The sequence below is a fragment of the Panthera pardus genome, unplaced genomic scaffold (assembly GCF_024362965.1).
Source record: "Panthera pardus isolate Hobbes unplaced genomic scaffold, ASM2436296v1 HiC_scaffold_6, whole genome shotgun sequence".
NCBI classification, from domain to species: Eukaryota; Metazoa; Chordata; class Mammalia; order Carnivora; family Felidae; genus Panthera; species Panthera pardus.
Window position 1 is genome coordinate 136,193 of NW_026526991.1, and position 15,084 is coordinate 151,276.

General features: G+C 56.0%; 1 protein-coding gene and 1 pseudogene across 2 annotated transcripts in view; both read left to right on the top strand.

The window, feature by feature from the left end:
• The first annotated feature begins 3,528 nt into the window (after nucleotides 1–3,528).
• Nucleotides 3,529–3,634, top strand: LOC128775118 (U5 spliceosomal RNA; annotated as a pseudogene).
• Nucleotides 3,635–7,030: 3,396 nt separating this feature from the next.
• Nucleotides 7,031–15,084, top strand: part of TRIOBP (TRIO and F-actin binding protein) — a 52,032-nt gene continuing 43,978 nt past the window's right edge. The window contains exons 1-5 of one of the 2 annotated variants that reach the window (XM_053895981.1): nucleotides 7,031–7,162; nucleotides 8,251–8,485; nucleotides 12,327–12,466; nucleotides 13,515–13,704; nucleotides 14,719–14,887. In XM_053895981.1, the coding sequence (XP_053751956.1) occupies nucleotides 8,372–8,485; nucleotides 12,327–12,466; nucleotides 13,515–13,704; nucleotides 14,719–14,887 (613 nt within the window). In that variant the 5' untranslated portion in view covers nucleotides 7,031–7,162; nucleotides 8,251–8,371. Of the gene's footprint in view, nucleotides 7,163–8,250; nucleotides 8,486–12,326; nucleotides 12,467–13,514; nucleotides 13,705–14,718; nucleotides 14,888–15,084 lie in introns of those variants that run through there. The other variant, XM_053895979.1, reaches the window with a different exon arrangement.

Below are 15,084 nucleotides of genomic sequence, written 5' to 3' on the forward strand. Positions count from 1 at the left end.
TTAGGGCTGCCCTGGGGCTGAAAGGAGCCACTTCCCAGGTGCACCTGCAGGGTGCCTACGGCTGCCGCTGAGACGTCTGACCCACGTCTCGTCTCCCATCCCCAGAGACACGGGGTCACTCACCACCCACATCTATGGTTTGTGCCGTTTACAAGTATTAAATTCTCAGCCACTCTCTCCTGTGTGTGACATCAGTTCCTCCAGCAGACCGAGGAAATTGAGTCAGCGATTTTGCCAGTCTTGGGACCAGAAGTGGTGGAATCAGAACCCTCTGGAGAACTTGTCTTTTCTCCCCAGAGCCCCTCCAGCCTCCACACCTGGATTTTTTCCTCTCACCGCCGTCCCGTTGTGTGGCCTCCCAGGCTTGGGGCTTCCGGGAGCTTTATAAAGAAGGATTGGGTTTAGCTGCATATAATATGAAACAAAATTTAAAAATAACTGGCTTACTTGAGAGGAGCTTACCAGGGAAGTAACTAGCCTGGAGCCGGGGGGCCGGGATGGCAGACTTTTTAGCCTTTTGTGCTATTTTTTTTTTTTTTTTAATGTTTGTTCATTTTTGAGAGACAGAGCACAAGTGGGGGAGGGGCAGAGAGAGAGGGAGACACAGAATCCGAAGCAGGCTCCAGGCTACAACCTGCCAGCACGGAGCCCGACGCAGGGCTCGAACTCGTGAACCGCAAGATCATGCCCTGAGCCGAAGTCGGACGCTCAACCGACTGAGCCCCCCAGGTGCCCCTGTTTTGTGCAATTTTTAACACCTGGCTTCCACCTCGTGTCCAAGATGGCTGCTTGAGCCTCAGCCATCACACCTGCCTTTCAGCCAGCAGGTGGGAGGGTGGATTGAGGAGCATGCCCCTCCTCCTCGTAAGAACCTTTGACCCTTGTCAAGTGCCATTAGTCCAGCAGAAGGCAAAGACGGGGCAGGAGGAAGAGAGCGGACTGCAGTCCGTTCTGGAGAACAATGTTCCCAAATAAGAATTGAGGCTTGTGCTACTATGGGGAGAGTCGTATTGGGGTACAAGCAGTGGGGTCTCCCCCGGGAGCTGAACATACGAGGAAAGGGCTGTCGGGAGGGGATCCAACCCTATGGAACTAGAGCCACAGCAGACGCTTTTTTGTTCCTCGGCGACTGCACTGAGCTTCCCCGACATGTCAGGCCTGTGCTAGGAGGAGCAAGGCCATCCGCTCAGCAGAGGACAGGCTCTCCCGGTAGGTTGTGTTTTGGGGTGGTTGAGCCCCCCCCAGGGGGACGCGTGGGCAGGCCTGGTGGAGCTACCTGCCTGGGGGGCAACCACGGAGGAGGCGGTTCCGGGCGGGGGAAACCTCTGCTCTCATCCTCTCCAGAGCCCCCCGGAGCCTCATCGGCTCGAAGCCCCCCGGGTTGGACTGTCAATGGCTCCGGCAGGGGCTTCCCAGCTTCTGAGCTGAAGACCTCACTGCCTTGTTCAGTTGTGAGCGGGTCCCACGTGACAAACGTCCTCCGGGTTTGAGCCGACATCTGCCTCTTCCAGATGTGGTAGGCGGCCTTTAGAAGTTCACGGACTGCTCACAGCCTCTCTTGCTCTGTTCTGAGCCACCTCCTCGGGGAAGCCTTCCCTGACCCCTCCTCCAGCCCCAGGAATTAATCCTTTTCCCACGTGGGCTGCAGTGACACTGGGTGTTGCCTCCTTTCAAACACTGAACACATTGTAACCTGGTTATGTCTGTCTCCCAACCCCCTCGCAGGCTGACCATAAGCCCCCTAGTGAGAAGTTGTGTCCGTAATTGCTATGTTTCTCCTCCTGGCCCAGGGCCCCTCTCACTGTGGGTCCTCAACCAATCCTGGCTGCATCCCATGGGACCCAATTCCCCCTCCCCACAGGTGCTCCCAGTAACTCTCGAAACAGTCTGTTCTAGAATTTTCTGGCCCCAGTTTGCAAGTTTCTGTTTGCCTGTCTGCAGGTTTCTGAATCTGTTTTCCTCCTTCCCATCGCCACATCCATCTCTCCTGGGGCCCGGGTGAAACAAACCTTCCCCGTCCAATGAACTTTGCCCTCTCCCTTGCACCCTAGTCAGCAGGATTGCCAAACAACAACCAAAAAACAAAGAGGCTGGGAAAGCAATTTATCAAGCCCTTCTCTTGTGTCAGACGGTTACATTATTAACTCAGAACAGCACTGTGAGCGGATATTAGCTCCATTTGACGGGTGAGAAAACTGAGTCTCCAGGTACATAATGTCAGAGGTTACACGTCATGGCTAAGAAGACACAGTCCCTGCATCCCAGGGAGGGGGCAGACACATGGGAGTCCCCCTGGAGGTCAGAGGTTCAGCAAAGTATTAGAGGGCCCGGAGGGGCACAGAGCAGAGACAGGTGACCCTTGACCTGAATCTTGAGGGACGATTTGGATTGGCCAGCCGGCTGCGGGAGGGGATGAGCTGGCAGGTGGGGGGCAGCCAGGGAGCCCCTGAAGGGCCTCAAATACTGAGCTAAGGATCTGGACCCTTAGCTTGCGGACACTGGGGCCCCCCTGAGGTGGGGTTGGGGGGTTGGCAGGGGAAAGTCGGGGTCAGTGATTGTTTTAGAGACATCCCCCCCCCCCCCGCCCCACCCAGACCAGTGGCAGCGTGGATGGTGCACTGGGAGTACTGGAGGCTCCAGGACCCTGTTGTCATTCCGTGAGAGGCAGGGAGGCCCTCCTCTCAGGCAGGTGTCCATTCACTCCCTCCCCAAGCATTTACTAAGCGCTAAGAAGTCCCAGCCGCTGGGGATCCACTGGTGAGCAGGAGAGGGCAGTCCCTGCCCACGGTCGACTCGTGGCTCACAAGCTATAGCTGTGGGGACCGAATGGAGAAGACTGGAGGGGAGGTATTAGTAGCATTTATTGAGCACTCACTGTATACCAGCCACTCTACCTGGTTTCACTCACTGAGCTCTCACAGAAACCCCACGGTCTAGGCAATGCCATTAAGCCCATTTTGCAGTTGAGGCACACTGAGGCGGCCCCCTCGTGAAGCAAGCCATACTCTCGATACAGACACGAATACTGACCCATTGGCTGAACAAGCCGAGTCTTCCCTTCCAGGGGCGCACTCACATGGTCCACAACACGAAAGACACCCTAGGAGCCATGTGAGTCTTGTACGAGATCTCAGCTCAGCCCTTTTCTTAAGGCCGGGGAAGCAGGGAGGGCTTCCCGGAGGGCGTGCTATTTCAACTATCACTAAGGGAATAAAAAATCTATCTGTGAGGGGTGCCCGGGAGGCTCAGTTGGTTAAACGTCTGACTTCAGGTCATGATCTCGTGGTTCCTGAGTTTGAGCCCCACATCAGGCTCTGTGCGGTCAGCATAGAACCCCTTTGGATTCTCTGTGCCCCTCCCCTACTTATTCCCCCCTACCCCCCCCCCCACCCTCTCTTTCTCAAAATAAATACACTTAAAGGAAAATCTATCTGTGATTTACCAGTTCAGGAACACTGCATATTAGCTTGGTCTGACTCACAGAGTATTTAAAAACAATTTGACTTAAAGAAACAAACAATTTGACTTATACTCTGGTCTCTCTTCAGATCCTAGAAGTCTTTTGCCCTTGACTAAAGATCTCTGTGAAGAGGAACAAATCTGAGTGTTTACCCAATTTTTTGAGGCAAAAACCAAACCAAAACCAAAACAATTTGACTTAGCCATATTTTAAGATGTTGAGATTTCATGCAGAAGTTCAGGTTTCTGCCTTCTTCAGTAAAAGTAAGCCTGGCTGCAATTTACAAAAAAAAAAAAAAAAAAAAAGGGGGGGGTGGTGGGCAGGAGCCTGGGTGGCTCAGTCAGTTAAGCATCTGATTTTGGCTCAGGTCATGATCTCGCGGTCCATGAGTTCAAACCCCACATCAGGCTCTGGGCTGACAGCTTGGAGCCTGCTCGGATTCTGTGTCTCCCTCTCTCTCTCTGCCCCTTCCCCACTCACTTTCTCTCTCTCTCTCTCTCTCTCAAAAATAAACATTAAAAAAAAAAAAAGTTTAAAAATTTTAATTAAAAAAAAGAAAAGAGAAAAGTAAGCCCGGCTGCCCTGATCACCACTTCCCAGGTGGCCATGGGCTGGAGCCAGCCCTGATGACCCCATTAGAGACTGCGGCCTTCCTGCTTCTGCTCTACTGGACCACGCCCCCTGCATCACTACCGCGCCTGCCCGGAGCACATGATCCTCCGAGGTTGGGATGACCATTCCCACAGGAGAGTGAGGAAGCCAAGGTCAAGGTCAGAGGGGTGGAGTGGGTCTAGTAATGTCAGGGGTGGTTCAGCTACCCCAGACCTCTGGGAGAGTGGATCCCAGCCACAGGGAACAGCATGAGCAAAGACAGAGACAGGCACAGACTCTTCAGGGAGCAGAAAGGGGGATGTGAGGCTGAGATATAATGGTGACAGTGGGGACGAGCGCTGCCCTGGCTGCCGTTGCGCCCTTAACCCTGAGCCATCTGAGCCATCCCACAGGACTCCGGGACTGTGTTTTTTAGACCAGGCTCTGTCGTCAAGTAACTGAGTGGCTTTGGGCAACTTGCTTAAGCCGCTTCAGCCTTGAATTTGACTCCTATGAAACGGGGATGGTGACAGCTGCCCTTCTCATCACAGGGAGGTGCTGGGAGAAACCCCATCCTGTATGCAGACAGGTCAGCTTTGCCCCCTTGGGAAAAGGAGGGGCTGTTACTACTTAGATGATTAAAAGCCCCGCTTTGGGCCTCAATCACTCTTAGAGCCACGGTCCCCTCCAAGAGTGGGGCTTCTTTCCAGAGTCCCCGGGGTTCCCTGGCCTCCTCCTCCTGCCTCCTGTCCAGTTATCTCTCCTTCAGGACCCTGGCTTCTGCCCACCCTCCTATCATCTTCTCCTGCCCTCCAGGGGCCCAGCCAGGCAGCTCCAGAGCTAGGGAGGGCGCTCGGGACAAACCCGTCCTGCCCCAGGACTTTTCCCCTCCTCCCTCCCTCGCTCTACTCTCTACTCCAGCCTCCACACTCTGTCCCCTCAGCCAGTCTGTTCTTCCCCAGGGCCTGCAGGCTCACTCTCTCTTTTCCAGGCCTTTGCTCAGATGTCACAGGTCAGAGAGGCTTTCCTGACCACCTTATTTCAGATGTAATGCCCTCCCACACCAGCCCCTTCCCGGCTTCATTTTTCTCCTTGGCACCTCTCACCAGCCTACCTACTCCATATATTGTTTATTTATCTTGTTTAGGGTCTGTTGCTCTCCACTGCAGTGTAAAGCACCAAGAAAGCAGAAGATTCAATCTTTTCTTTGCTAAGTATCCTCAGCCCCACCTACCTACAAGGTAGGGGCTCTGTTGAGTATTTCATGAATTGAATTGTCAGGAGTGCGACCGTGAGTTAGCTCCAGGTTTTATTGTTTGGTGGCGGAGGGGGGCTAAAGACCCCGGGGCCCTGTCCTGAGCTTCAGACTCACACCAGATGTCTAACCCACCCCAGGCTCAGAGTGGTCAAGTAACTTTCTCAAGAGCACACAGCCAAGAGTTGCTAGAGTCCGATATTGACCATCGGTCTCCCTGCTCTCTGTGTTGCTCGCAGTAATGGGGATCAAGCTGAAAACTCGTGATCCTTGTTACTAAACTATGTTTTCACCCATTCCATCCTGGGTCAGGATGCCCTAGTTCAGGGGCTATCTCTTCCATGGGTCAATGGGCTTCTCATCTCAGAAGGAGGCACGTTTGATTCATGTTACCCTCTCCCCAGTGCCCAGCACAGGTACATGTGAATGTCCGAGTGAATTAGTGAATGAAGATGTTCTGTGGTGTCAGAGGACGTCAGGCACACCAGGGTTTTAGTCTTGGCTCTGCCTCTGACTAGCTGTGTGACACTGGTAAGTTAATTGTCCTTAGTTGCTGTGAAATGAGGATCTTGGTACTTAGCCCTTTGGGTTACTGTGTCCTGATGAATGTAAAGATTCTGGAATAGGAGCTGGCACATAGTGCAAAATAAATATTAGCTTAAAAGGGGAGGGGGGAGATTAAAAAAAAGAGAGAGTTGTGCATTTTGTAAGTGAGTTCTACGTCAGTGGAAGCGAGCAGATGGAGGCTGAAAACGCCTGGGCGTTTCATTTCATCCCCACAGGTACTACTACCCTTCCCATTTTATAGGTAAGAAAAGTGAGGCACAGAGAATTTAAGTCTTCTAGCCCGACATCTGGGTCAAGACCAGCCTAGGGAACTGTAGAGGGGATGCATCGACGGGAAGGAGGTCAGAGGGAGGCAGCCCTGCCAAGTGCCAGCCCTCTGATGGGCCCCCTGGGAACCCAGACCCAGCAGCTCGGGCTAAACGTGCAGCCGGTCCCGCGCTCGGAGGCTTCTGGGCGCCGCCCGCCTCCGCCCCGCCCCTTGCCCTCGGGTGGTCCAATCTCACAGCCCTTATGTAAATGAGGCGCCTAGAGAGAACCTATGCGCGAGCGGCAGGGGAGTGGTCTTCGTCCACCTCCCGGGCAACGTTCTGATTCATTGTTAAAATAGGAGCTGTGACCCCGGCATCCCACCCGGGCACCGCCTGTGCGTGGAAACCCGAGCCGAGGTCAGTAGTACTGCGCTGCGGAAGCGGGGGAGGGGAGCGGGGAGAGGAGCCCGGTGGGGTAAGGGAGAGGGGCGAGGCATACGGAGAGGGACTGGCTGACCCGCTGGAGAGGTCCAGGAGTCCATTCTCCGGGTGGGGCATGAGTGTCCGCTGAAGGTTTCCCATTGTTACAGCCACACCTAATGTGCATTTTTGAGCATTCTGCCAGTTGGTTGGGAATAAGGAGGAGGAGGAAGCGGGAGCAGTGAGGGGCACACGGAACAGAGCCCCCATCCGCCCCCAGGAAGATGAGCGGCGTATTCCTTCTCAGGCGATGCTCCTTTATATGGCCAGACCAGGAAAGAACCGCCCAAGCTGGGCGGAACCGGTTCGCGCCCCCTCCACCACTGGGGCAAGGGACGTCTCCGGGAGATGATGGCCCAAGAAGGATGGAGGGGCAAGTGGGTACCCCCCTCCAAAACACACATACACAACGGGCCCTGCCACCTCCCCAGGTCTGATGGTGGAGAAGCCAGGAACCTTCGCCCTGGCTGCCCCAGGGGAGGATGAGAAATTCCGCAGCCCTCAGCTGAGATTGGCAACCAAGGCTTTATCCCCTGGTAGGCTTTGCAGGAAACTTGCCAGGTGAGGACAGGTGTGTGGGCTGGTGACCTGGGGGCACCGCAAGGTGCATGGGATTTGGGGAGATGGGTTCCTCTTCTGTCCCACCCTCCTCCTGGGGCTCTGTGTGCGTGAGGAAGGGATCTTCAAGTCACTCTCGTGGGGGCATCTCCCCTTCCCCCCTCCCAGGGCGTGGCACTGGAGCTCTCAGTGGCCTCCCCCAGATGGGAGAGCTCTGTGCTCAGCTCTGTCCCAGCTCTGTCATGGGAGAGCTCTGTCCCAGCACCAGTTCAGCTCCTGGGACCTAGAACAAGGTATGGACCCTTGGTGAGTCTTCGATGCCTCATCTTAAATTGGCATTGGCTTTATCTACAATGTAAGATAACCGTGAGAAAAGGCACTCGAACTTTAGGGTGCACTGAATCACCTAAGAGACTTTTTAACAACGCACAACCCCAGGCCTCACACCTCCAAGAGATTCTGACTGGGTGGATCTGGGGAGGCACTGAGGAAAAAAAAAAAAAAAAAAAAATATATATATATATATATATATTTTTTTTTATTTATATATATATATATATATATATATATATATTTTTTTTTTTTTTTTTTTTAAGTAAGCTCTGTGCCCAACATGGGGCTCGAACTCACAACCCGGTGATCAGGAGTCACAGGTGCCCCGGGAATATGCATTTTATGAGCAGCTCGGCTGAGTCTAATGCAGGGTCCTTAGAACAGACTTTGAGCAACGCTGCGGTAATGACTAGAAATCACATGTCTAAATGCTTGGCAGAGTGCCTGGTGCTTAGTGGGTGCTTCAGGAGTGTTTAAAAAAATTTTTTTTTAATGTTTATTTATTTTTGAGAGAGGGAGACAGAGTGTGGGTGGGGGAGGAGCAGAGAGAGGGAGACACAGAATCCGAAGCGGGCTCCAGGCTCTGAGCTGTCAGCACAGAGCCCGACGCGGGGCTCCAACCCACGAACCGTGAGATCATGACCTGAGCTGAAGTCTGACGCTTAACCGACTGAGCCACGTAGGCGCCCCGGGAGTGTTTATTGAGTGAATAAATGAATGGATGGATGACCTTATTTCCTCGGTCCTTGTCTGTCTAGGGGCAGCTGAGGCCGGGTTCCGGGTGGTCCACCAGCCAATTACCTGGCCCTTGCCTGCCCCCCTTTCTTCCCGGTGGCCACCATCGGATCGCAGGAGCTGCCGTGGCCTGACTCAGCCAATATGGAGGGGGGTGCTGGGACTGTCCCCTGTGAACACTTTGAGGCCAACGTGCTTGCCCAGGGTTGCTGTCAAAACTGCTTTCACCCCGAGGAGGCCCACAGAGCGAGGAGCCAGGTAGGCCAGCTTTCCTGAGCGGGTGTGGTGTTCTGGGATGGGGATGTTCATGACGGATTGCCCCTGGCTGGGCCACTCACTTGCGGCCGAACCCAGACACTGGCCTTCCTCCTGGGCAGAACCCCGGTTCTGCCGTCTGTTCCACGAGGTGCTGGGACCACAGTACGTTTCCCAAATGTGAGTCACTCTCCCCCTGCTTTTATGATTTTTTTTTTTTTTTTTGCCATAGCCTCATACAATCTAGTACTTACTTTATTGTTCTTTAAATAAACACCCTTTTAAACTTTATATTGAAACACAACTTTATATCATCCCTATAAATAGAAAACCAGGATCGTATCCTTTATATAGAAGGTTAAAAAGGAAGAACGAAAAAAAAAATCTGAAACGTCTTTAAATTCTAACTAGAGAGTCTTGTCGGCTGAAGGCCGGTTCTGAGCCCGAAGCTTGCTGTCTCTCTGTTACAAAGGGAGATCGGCGGGTGTTAGGGAGACATTAAAGGCACCCCAGCACCCACAGGAGACTTTCTCCTTGAAGGTATTGAAGGAGCGAAAGGGAATGTGTTTTCTCACTTGGCAACCCATGTGGTCTTAGGCCAAGCCCCGCTGCACGTACACCCAGAGCCCTAGGAGAAGCAGGGGACCTGTGAAGCTCCACGGACCCCTCCAGCCTTGACCCCGCCTGCCTCCGCCCCCCTCCCCCCGCCCCCATGGCTCCATCATTCCCAGAGGATCCTGAGGCTCCTCTTAAGCCTGGCAGCCGGTTTATGCAGGGCGTCAGGCTCCACGAGGTGGCCATTATAAGGGAGTTGCCGTTCCGCTTTGAAAGCAGGCAAGCCAGAGTTCCAAACCTGGGTTTGCCCTTTACCTGCTGTGTGGCCTGGGGCCACTTACCCTCTCTGGCTCCAGTCTCCTAATGGGTAAAGCGGGACAACAGGGCGTTCTCACTCAGGGCATCTGGCACTGTGTAGCCCGAGTCACGTGTGGTTAATTCGATACACATCAGTTTCCTCTCTCCCGCCTTCCCGACCCGAGAAGTCGATCTGGAGGATTCTTTTCTACCTGTCTTGACACCACCAATAACAGCTCTCTACCCTCAGCCCCAAGTTCAGGGAACATGCCTGAAAGCCCCGTGGGTCTGTCTCTGAGGCACATGCCCTTCCCCAGGGGCTGGGGAGATGGCACGTGTGGGAACAGGAGGAGAAGCTTAGATACAGACAGGTCCGCATTCTAGAGTCAATCCAGCCACTTCTGGGCTGAGACCTGGGGCCAGCTCACGTGTTCACACTGTTCATACTGAACGGGTGCTTAAAAGGTGCCAGGCGTTATGCTACCCGAGAGTATGCAGAAGTGGCCCCAGGTCCCAGGGCAACCCTCTCCCTGAAGCTTACTGTAGCTCCCCTAGGAACCTGGGTCCTGGATGCCTCTGTGTTCTGCTCTCAGCTGAGCTTTCTATAGGCTGAGAGATGGGGGAGGGATTATCCCTGGATATCACATGGGCCACCAGGTCAAGGCCAGGGTCTGCACGGAGGGAGGTGGGAGGGTCCTGCTGTCTGCCAGGCACACACATCTCTTTCAATGTATTTATTCTTTTTTTTTTTATGTTTATTTTTTTTTTGAGAGCGCGCGAGAGAGACAGAGTGTGAGCAGGGGAGGGGCAGAGAGAGAGGGAGACACAGAATCCAGAGCAGACTCCAGGCTCTTGAGCTGTCAGCAGAGACCCTGATGCGGGGCTCAAACTCATGAACGCGAGATCATGACCTGAGCTGAAGTCGGACGCTTAACCGATTGAGCCACCCAGGCGCCCCTATTCTTTTTTTTTTTTTTTTAAGTTTTACTTATTTAAATAACCTCTACACCCATGTGGGGCTCGAACTCACAACCCCGAGAACAAGAGTCACATGCTTCTCTGACTGAGCCAGCCAGGCGCTTCTCAGCGTATTTATTCTTAAATGTGTTTAACATCCTATTGATTTAACACTAATGAAATTCTCTTTAATGGTTTTACATTATTTATTATACATAAGATGTACAGACCAGGTCCTGTTCTAAGCCCTTTACAAGTATTAACCCGTTTAATTCTCGTGACACCCCTAGGAGGTGGGTGCTTTTATCACCCCGGTTTTGGAGATGAGAAACTCAGGCTCAGAGAGGGAAGCCACCAAGCTGAGGTCACCCAGCTGGGAAATGGAGGTGCCAGGATTGGGCCTGATGTCTGTCTGAGGCCAGAGCCCGTGCTGACCCGCCAGACAGAAATCAGAGCCAGGGACTGGCTACTGGGACCGCTCATGGGGACAGTGGGTAGTGTCGGGGGCTGGGGGTGAAAGCAGGGAGGAGGTGCCATGACAGGCGGGGGGGGGTCCTGCTTGGGCCCAGCTGGGCTGGACCCCTTTTTGGTACCCCGCGCTTCTGCTCCCTCCTCATTCATGTGGCAAGGTCCCCAGGGCGGCCAAGGCGCCAGGCTGGGCTGTGGATCTGACACCTCCCGCTGTTGAGTTCTGATCAGAATCTGGCTCCGGGGCAGGGGGCGAAACTGAACCCAGACGGGCCTCCTCTGGCTTGGACGGCACGACAGATACGCCGGCCCCACTCCCGGGCGCTGCCCAGGGCCCGCGGGTGGCTTTCTTGCAATCCGGGGCAGTCTCTGCCCACCCTGAACCGTGGCCAGGCTGTGGCCTCGGCCCCGGGCGCTGAGCTCCGGGGTCCCCGGGGAGCCCGTGCCCAGGCCCCCGCCCCGCCCGGCTCTCAGGTGAGCGGGCGGCGATCAGGTTCCTGTGGTTTCATGTCCCGCATTGTTCTTGGCTGGGCCCCGGCTTATGAAAGAGTAATGAGGGGCCCCTGCTCGCAGCCGGCCCCTCTAAGGTTTCGCTGCCTCGGCCGCCGCCACCACCACGGCCCAGAGTCAAGGCCTGGGAGGGCGGCAGCGTGGGGGCCTGAGCCGGAGCCCCCCGGGGACGAGGGTGCTGACAGCCGCCAGCCGCCACCAGCGGAGCCCGCCGCCCAGGTAACCTGAGAGGAGGCGGGGTGCAGGGTGCTGTGGCCGCTGTCTCCCACCTCCAGGGAGGGCCCGCCACCCCGGGGAGGTGGGGAGGGATGGGGGGGCCTTCCCGGAGGTGAGCGGCCGTTCCCCCCGGGTGAGCCCGGCACCAGCCTTCGCAGGTGTGGCCCTGCTGAGGGCGAGAGAGAGGGACAGAAGGGCCTTGGGCTCAGGGCCCCACCCGCCCCCCTGGGGCCTGGACCCTCCCGCCCGCCCCCCCCTCCCCCGGAGCCCCCTGCCCCTCCTTTAGCCCCGAAAGTCTCTCCTTCCTCCAAGGTCTTCCTCAGACCTCAGACTTCCTTTTTCTCCCATTGCCTTCAGTCCCCAGGCCGGGCTGGTCCTTGTCCTCACCCTCCCCTCCTCACCCTTGTTTTCCAGCTACGGAAGACCCCACCCTGCTTTTGTGTCCCTTTGTTTACCTCCCACCTTCCGGCACACACACGTCCGCGTGCAGCAACACGCATGTAGTAATGAACTTAACACAAACGCGTGTGTTAGCGGACCCACTCCCCGGACTTGCATACGCACGCACGTGGGCCCGCTCGCACCCGCACGGGCTTTTGTGCAAACACATACCTGTCCACACACATGTGCGTGCACACACCCTCTATCTCCGCCAGCCCCCCCGGCTTGGGTCCCAAGAGGTGCTTCCAGCCTGACGGACAGCTCTCCTTGAGAAGCCTGAGATCCCAGGAGGAGATGCCTGGACACTTCCATCCGGCCTGGTGGGGGGAGGGGCTGCGTGGGGGGGAGGGGAACCCCCACGTGGGCCAGGAGCTGCCTCCTCTCTCCAACTCTGCCCCAGGAGCCGGGGAGCCCTCCAGGTGCTGAGGTGCCTTACTGCGACCTGCCTCGCCGCCTGCCTGTCTCTGAGGGTCCTCTCGGTTCCTCGACCTCCGGCTGCCAGTCCGTGGTGGGCTTGGGCCTTGGGCCAGGGCCAGAGAGGTGGGTAGAGCCCCAGGCGTGGGGAGGGGCTCCCGAGGGGAGGATGCTCTCACCCGCCCCCACCCTGCACCCCTTCACGATGGCAGGATCTGTCTGTGCTGGCTGCCGGCGTGGGTCATATGGTCAGGTCACACGGCCTGGGCATAGGCAGGCAGTGGGCATGTTCCTGGGGCCCTAGCTCAGTTTGCTCTGGGGAATGGAGCTGCCAGGCACCCACCCCGCAGGGGGCATGGCCCCCCACCGCTCACATTTCCTGGTTCCCTTTGCACAGCTTTAAAAGATTAAACAGTGTCAGCATTGGAGGGGGGCGGGGGCGGGGCGCGGCACCTGTTACTACCCACCTACCTGCTCCAGGCTCTGGGATTCCCTCCACGCCCAGGCCTGAGCTGAAGTCCCTCTTTAGGCCAAGGTGCCTTGGGAGGTCATGGTTGAGTGTCCGGAAACCTGGGTTCCAGCTGATGGGCAAAGGGAGCATGGGCAAATGTTTCCCCTCCTCCATGCCTCAGTTTCCCTGTTTAGGAAATAAGAGGAATTGAATCAGATTGGCTTTGCTTGGGGAACATGCATTCCTCACAGGGAGGTATTATTTTAAAAACAAAACAAAAACCAGCTCTGCCATCAAATATGTTTCAGAAAGGCTGGGATGAACAGATTTGAATATCTCTCTTGCAAGACTTGTCAGCACCTTTAGTTTGCTAGCGGGCCTTGGGCTTCGGGGTAGGGGAGGTAGGAGAAGTGTGTGGTATGTCCCAGACTCATTTGACCATGCAGCTGTAGCCCTTCCTAGCTCTGTGACCTTGGCCAGTCCCTTGACCTCTCTGAGCCTCAGTGTCTTCATCTGTACAATGGGTATCATTACACACGTTTCAAAGGGAGACTGTTGTAGCTGAAAGAGGCGGTCCATGTGAAGAGCCCAGCACAGAGAGCCCTTGGTGTTAGCTCCCTCCTTTGCTCTGATGTGAGGTGTGTGTGTCCCTGGGTGGGGGTATCACTCCCTAATTCCCATGACTTTTGGGGGAAGAAGTCATAGGTCTGTCTCTTCTCCCAGGGGCCCGTCAGCAGGGTCCTCTGCAGAGGGCCCCACAGCCGCCCCCAGGAGCCAGGGACAAGAGGCAGTGCCCTACCTGGAGGGTCTGGCCTCCTCCCTGAGCGGCAGCTTCGACGAAGGCCCTGACTCCGGCACCAGCTCCAGCCCTGAGTGCAACACCCCTGATGATCCCAGCGACTCGTCCTCCGTGGTGAGCTGGGGATGAAAAGCTGGGGACACGATCGCCCCTCTGTGCCAGCCCTGGGGTCCCGCCCACGACTCCAGACAAGGGTTGAGCCTCTCACACCAGGGAGCCGGGCCAAGGTCCTCTGGAGATTTAGCCAGCTGGACCAACCGCCTGGGAGGGGTGCGGGGTCTCTGCAGGGCGGGCCCAGGGGGCTGGGGCTTGGTTGCGAAAAGACAGAAGGAGTTTCAGGTGAAACACCAACCGGGTCAGCCTTCCCAAAACTCTCAAGGTCACAGAGGGCCGGGATGTCGGGCGTGCTGTCTAGACCTCGGACAGAACTGGTCCTGAGCCCTGTCCTGGTCACACACCACTGAATTCCATGACCAGCCCTGGGATAGATCTCCGAGGGACAGAGGAGAGGGAGCAGGCTGGGGGGCCCAGGGAAGGGCTGGGGGCCATCTGCCTGGGAGCTTCCGGGGGCACTCACCCCTCAAAGGGCTGTCACAGGGCAGAAAAGGCAGGCTATCTGTGAGACCTCCAAGGGGAAGTAATGGGATGGCAGGTGTGGGCTCAAGAAGACTCACCACCCGCTCAGAGGTAGAGACTTTTATGGCCCCATTTTGGGGCAAGAAAACTGAGGCTTGGAGAAGGGAAGCAACTTACCTAAGGCTACCTATCTGGGAAGTGGAGGGGCGAGGCTTTGACCTCTCTTCTCTCTGGACCCTGGGAGTGCCTCTGGGGACTGGGGGCTGCTGTGCCACTGCAGGGAGTCCAACTGCCCTGGGTTCAAGTCCTCCTCCCACCTCAACTGTTTCCCAGCTGTGTGACTTTGGGCGGAGTTCTGAGCACCAGCATACGTGCCTACCTCGTGGGCTGATTGAAGGTTAGCTAAGTTCGTGCCTTAAGGAGCCCAGCACAGTGCAGGGCATTCAGCAGGTGCTGTTTCAATGTCGGTGCCTTTCCCTTCCTTCTACCCGTCTCGTGCTGGGGGCACAGGCCCAAAGGCTCCAAATATGCTTTTCCTCCCTTCCCCGGCAGGACTGGGACACTGTTGAAAGGCAGGAAGAGGCTCCCAGCTGGGACGAGCTCACCGTGATGATCCCAAGGAAGCCCCAGGAGGGGCCCAGAGCTGACAGTGCCCGAAGGGTTCCGTGTCCCGTCACCCGGGCCCCTGCGGGAGGAGATACCGCAGGCCAGAGAAAGGAAGGTGAGTCCTTCCAGGCCAGGTTGGTCCCCGTGACCACAGGTGTGGTGATGGCCTGAGGCCTGGCCAGATCTCCCTGGCCATCTGGGTCCCCTGGCACAGCTTACTTTGGTGACCCGAGTAATCGTAACAGTTCCCATATAATTGAGGAGCGGCCATGGCGTGCCATACATCTGCTGTGTTTATTTTTATTATTATTT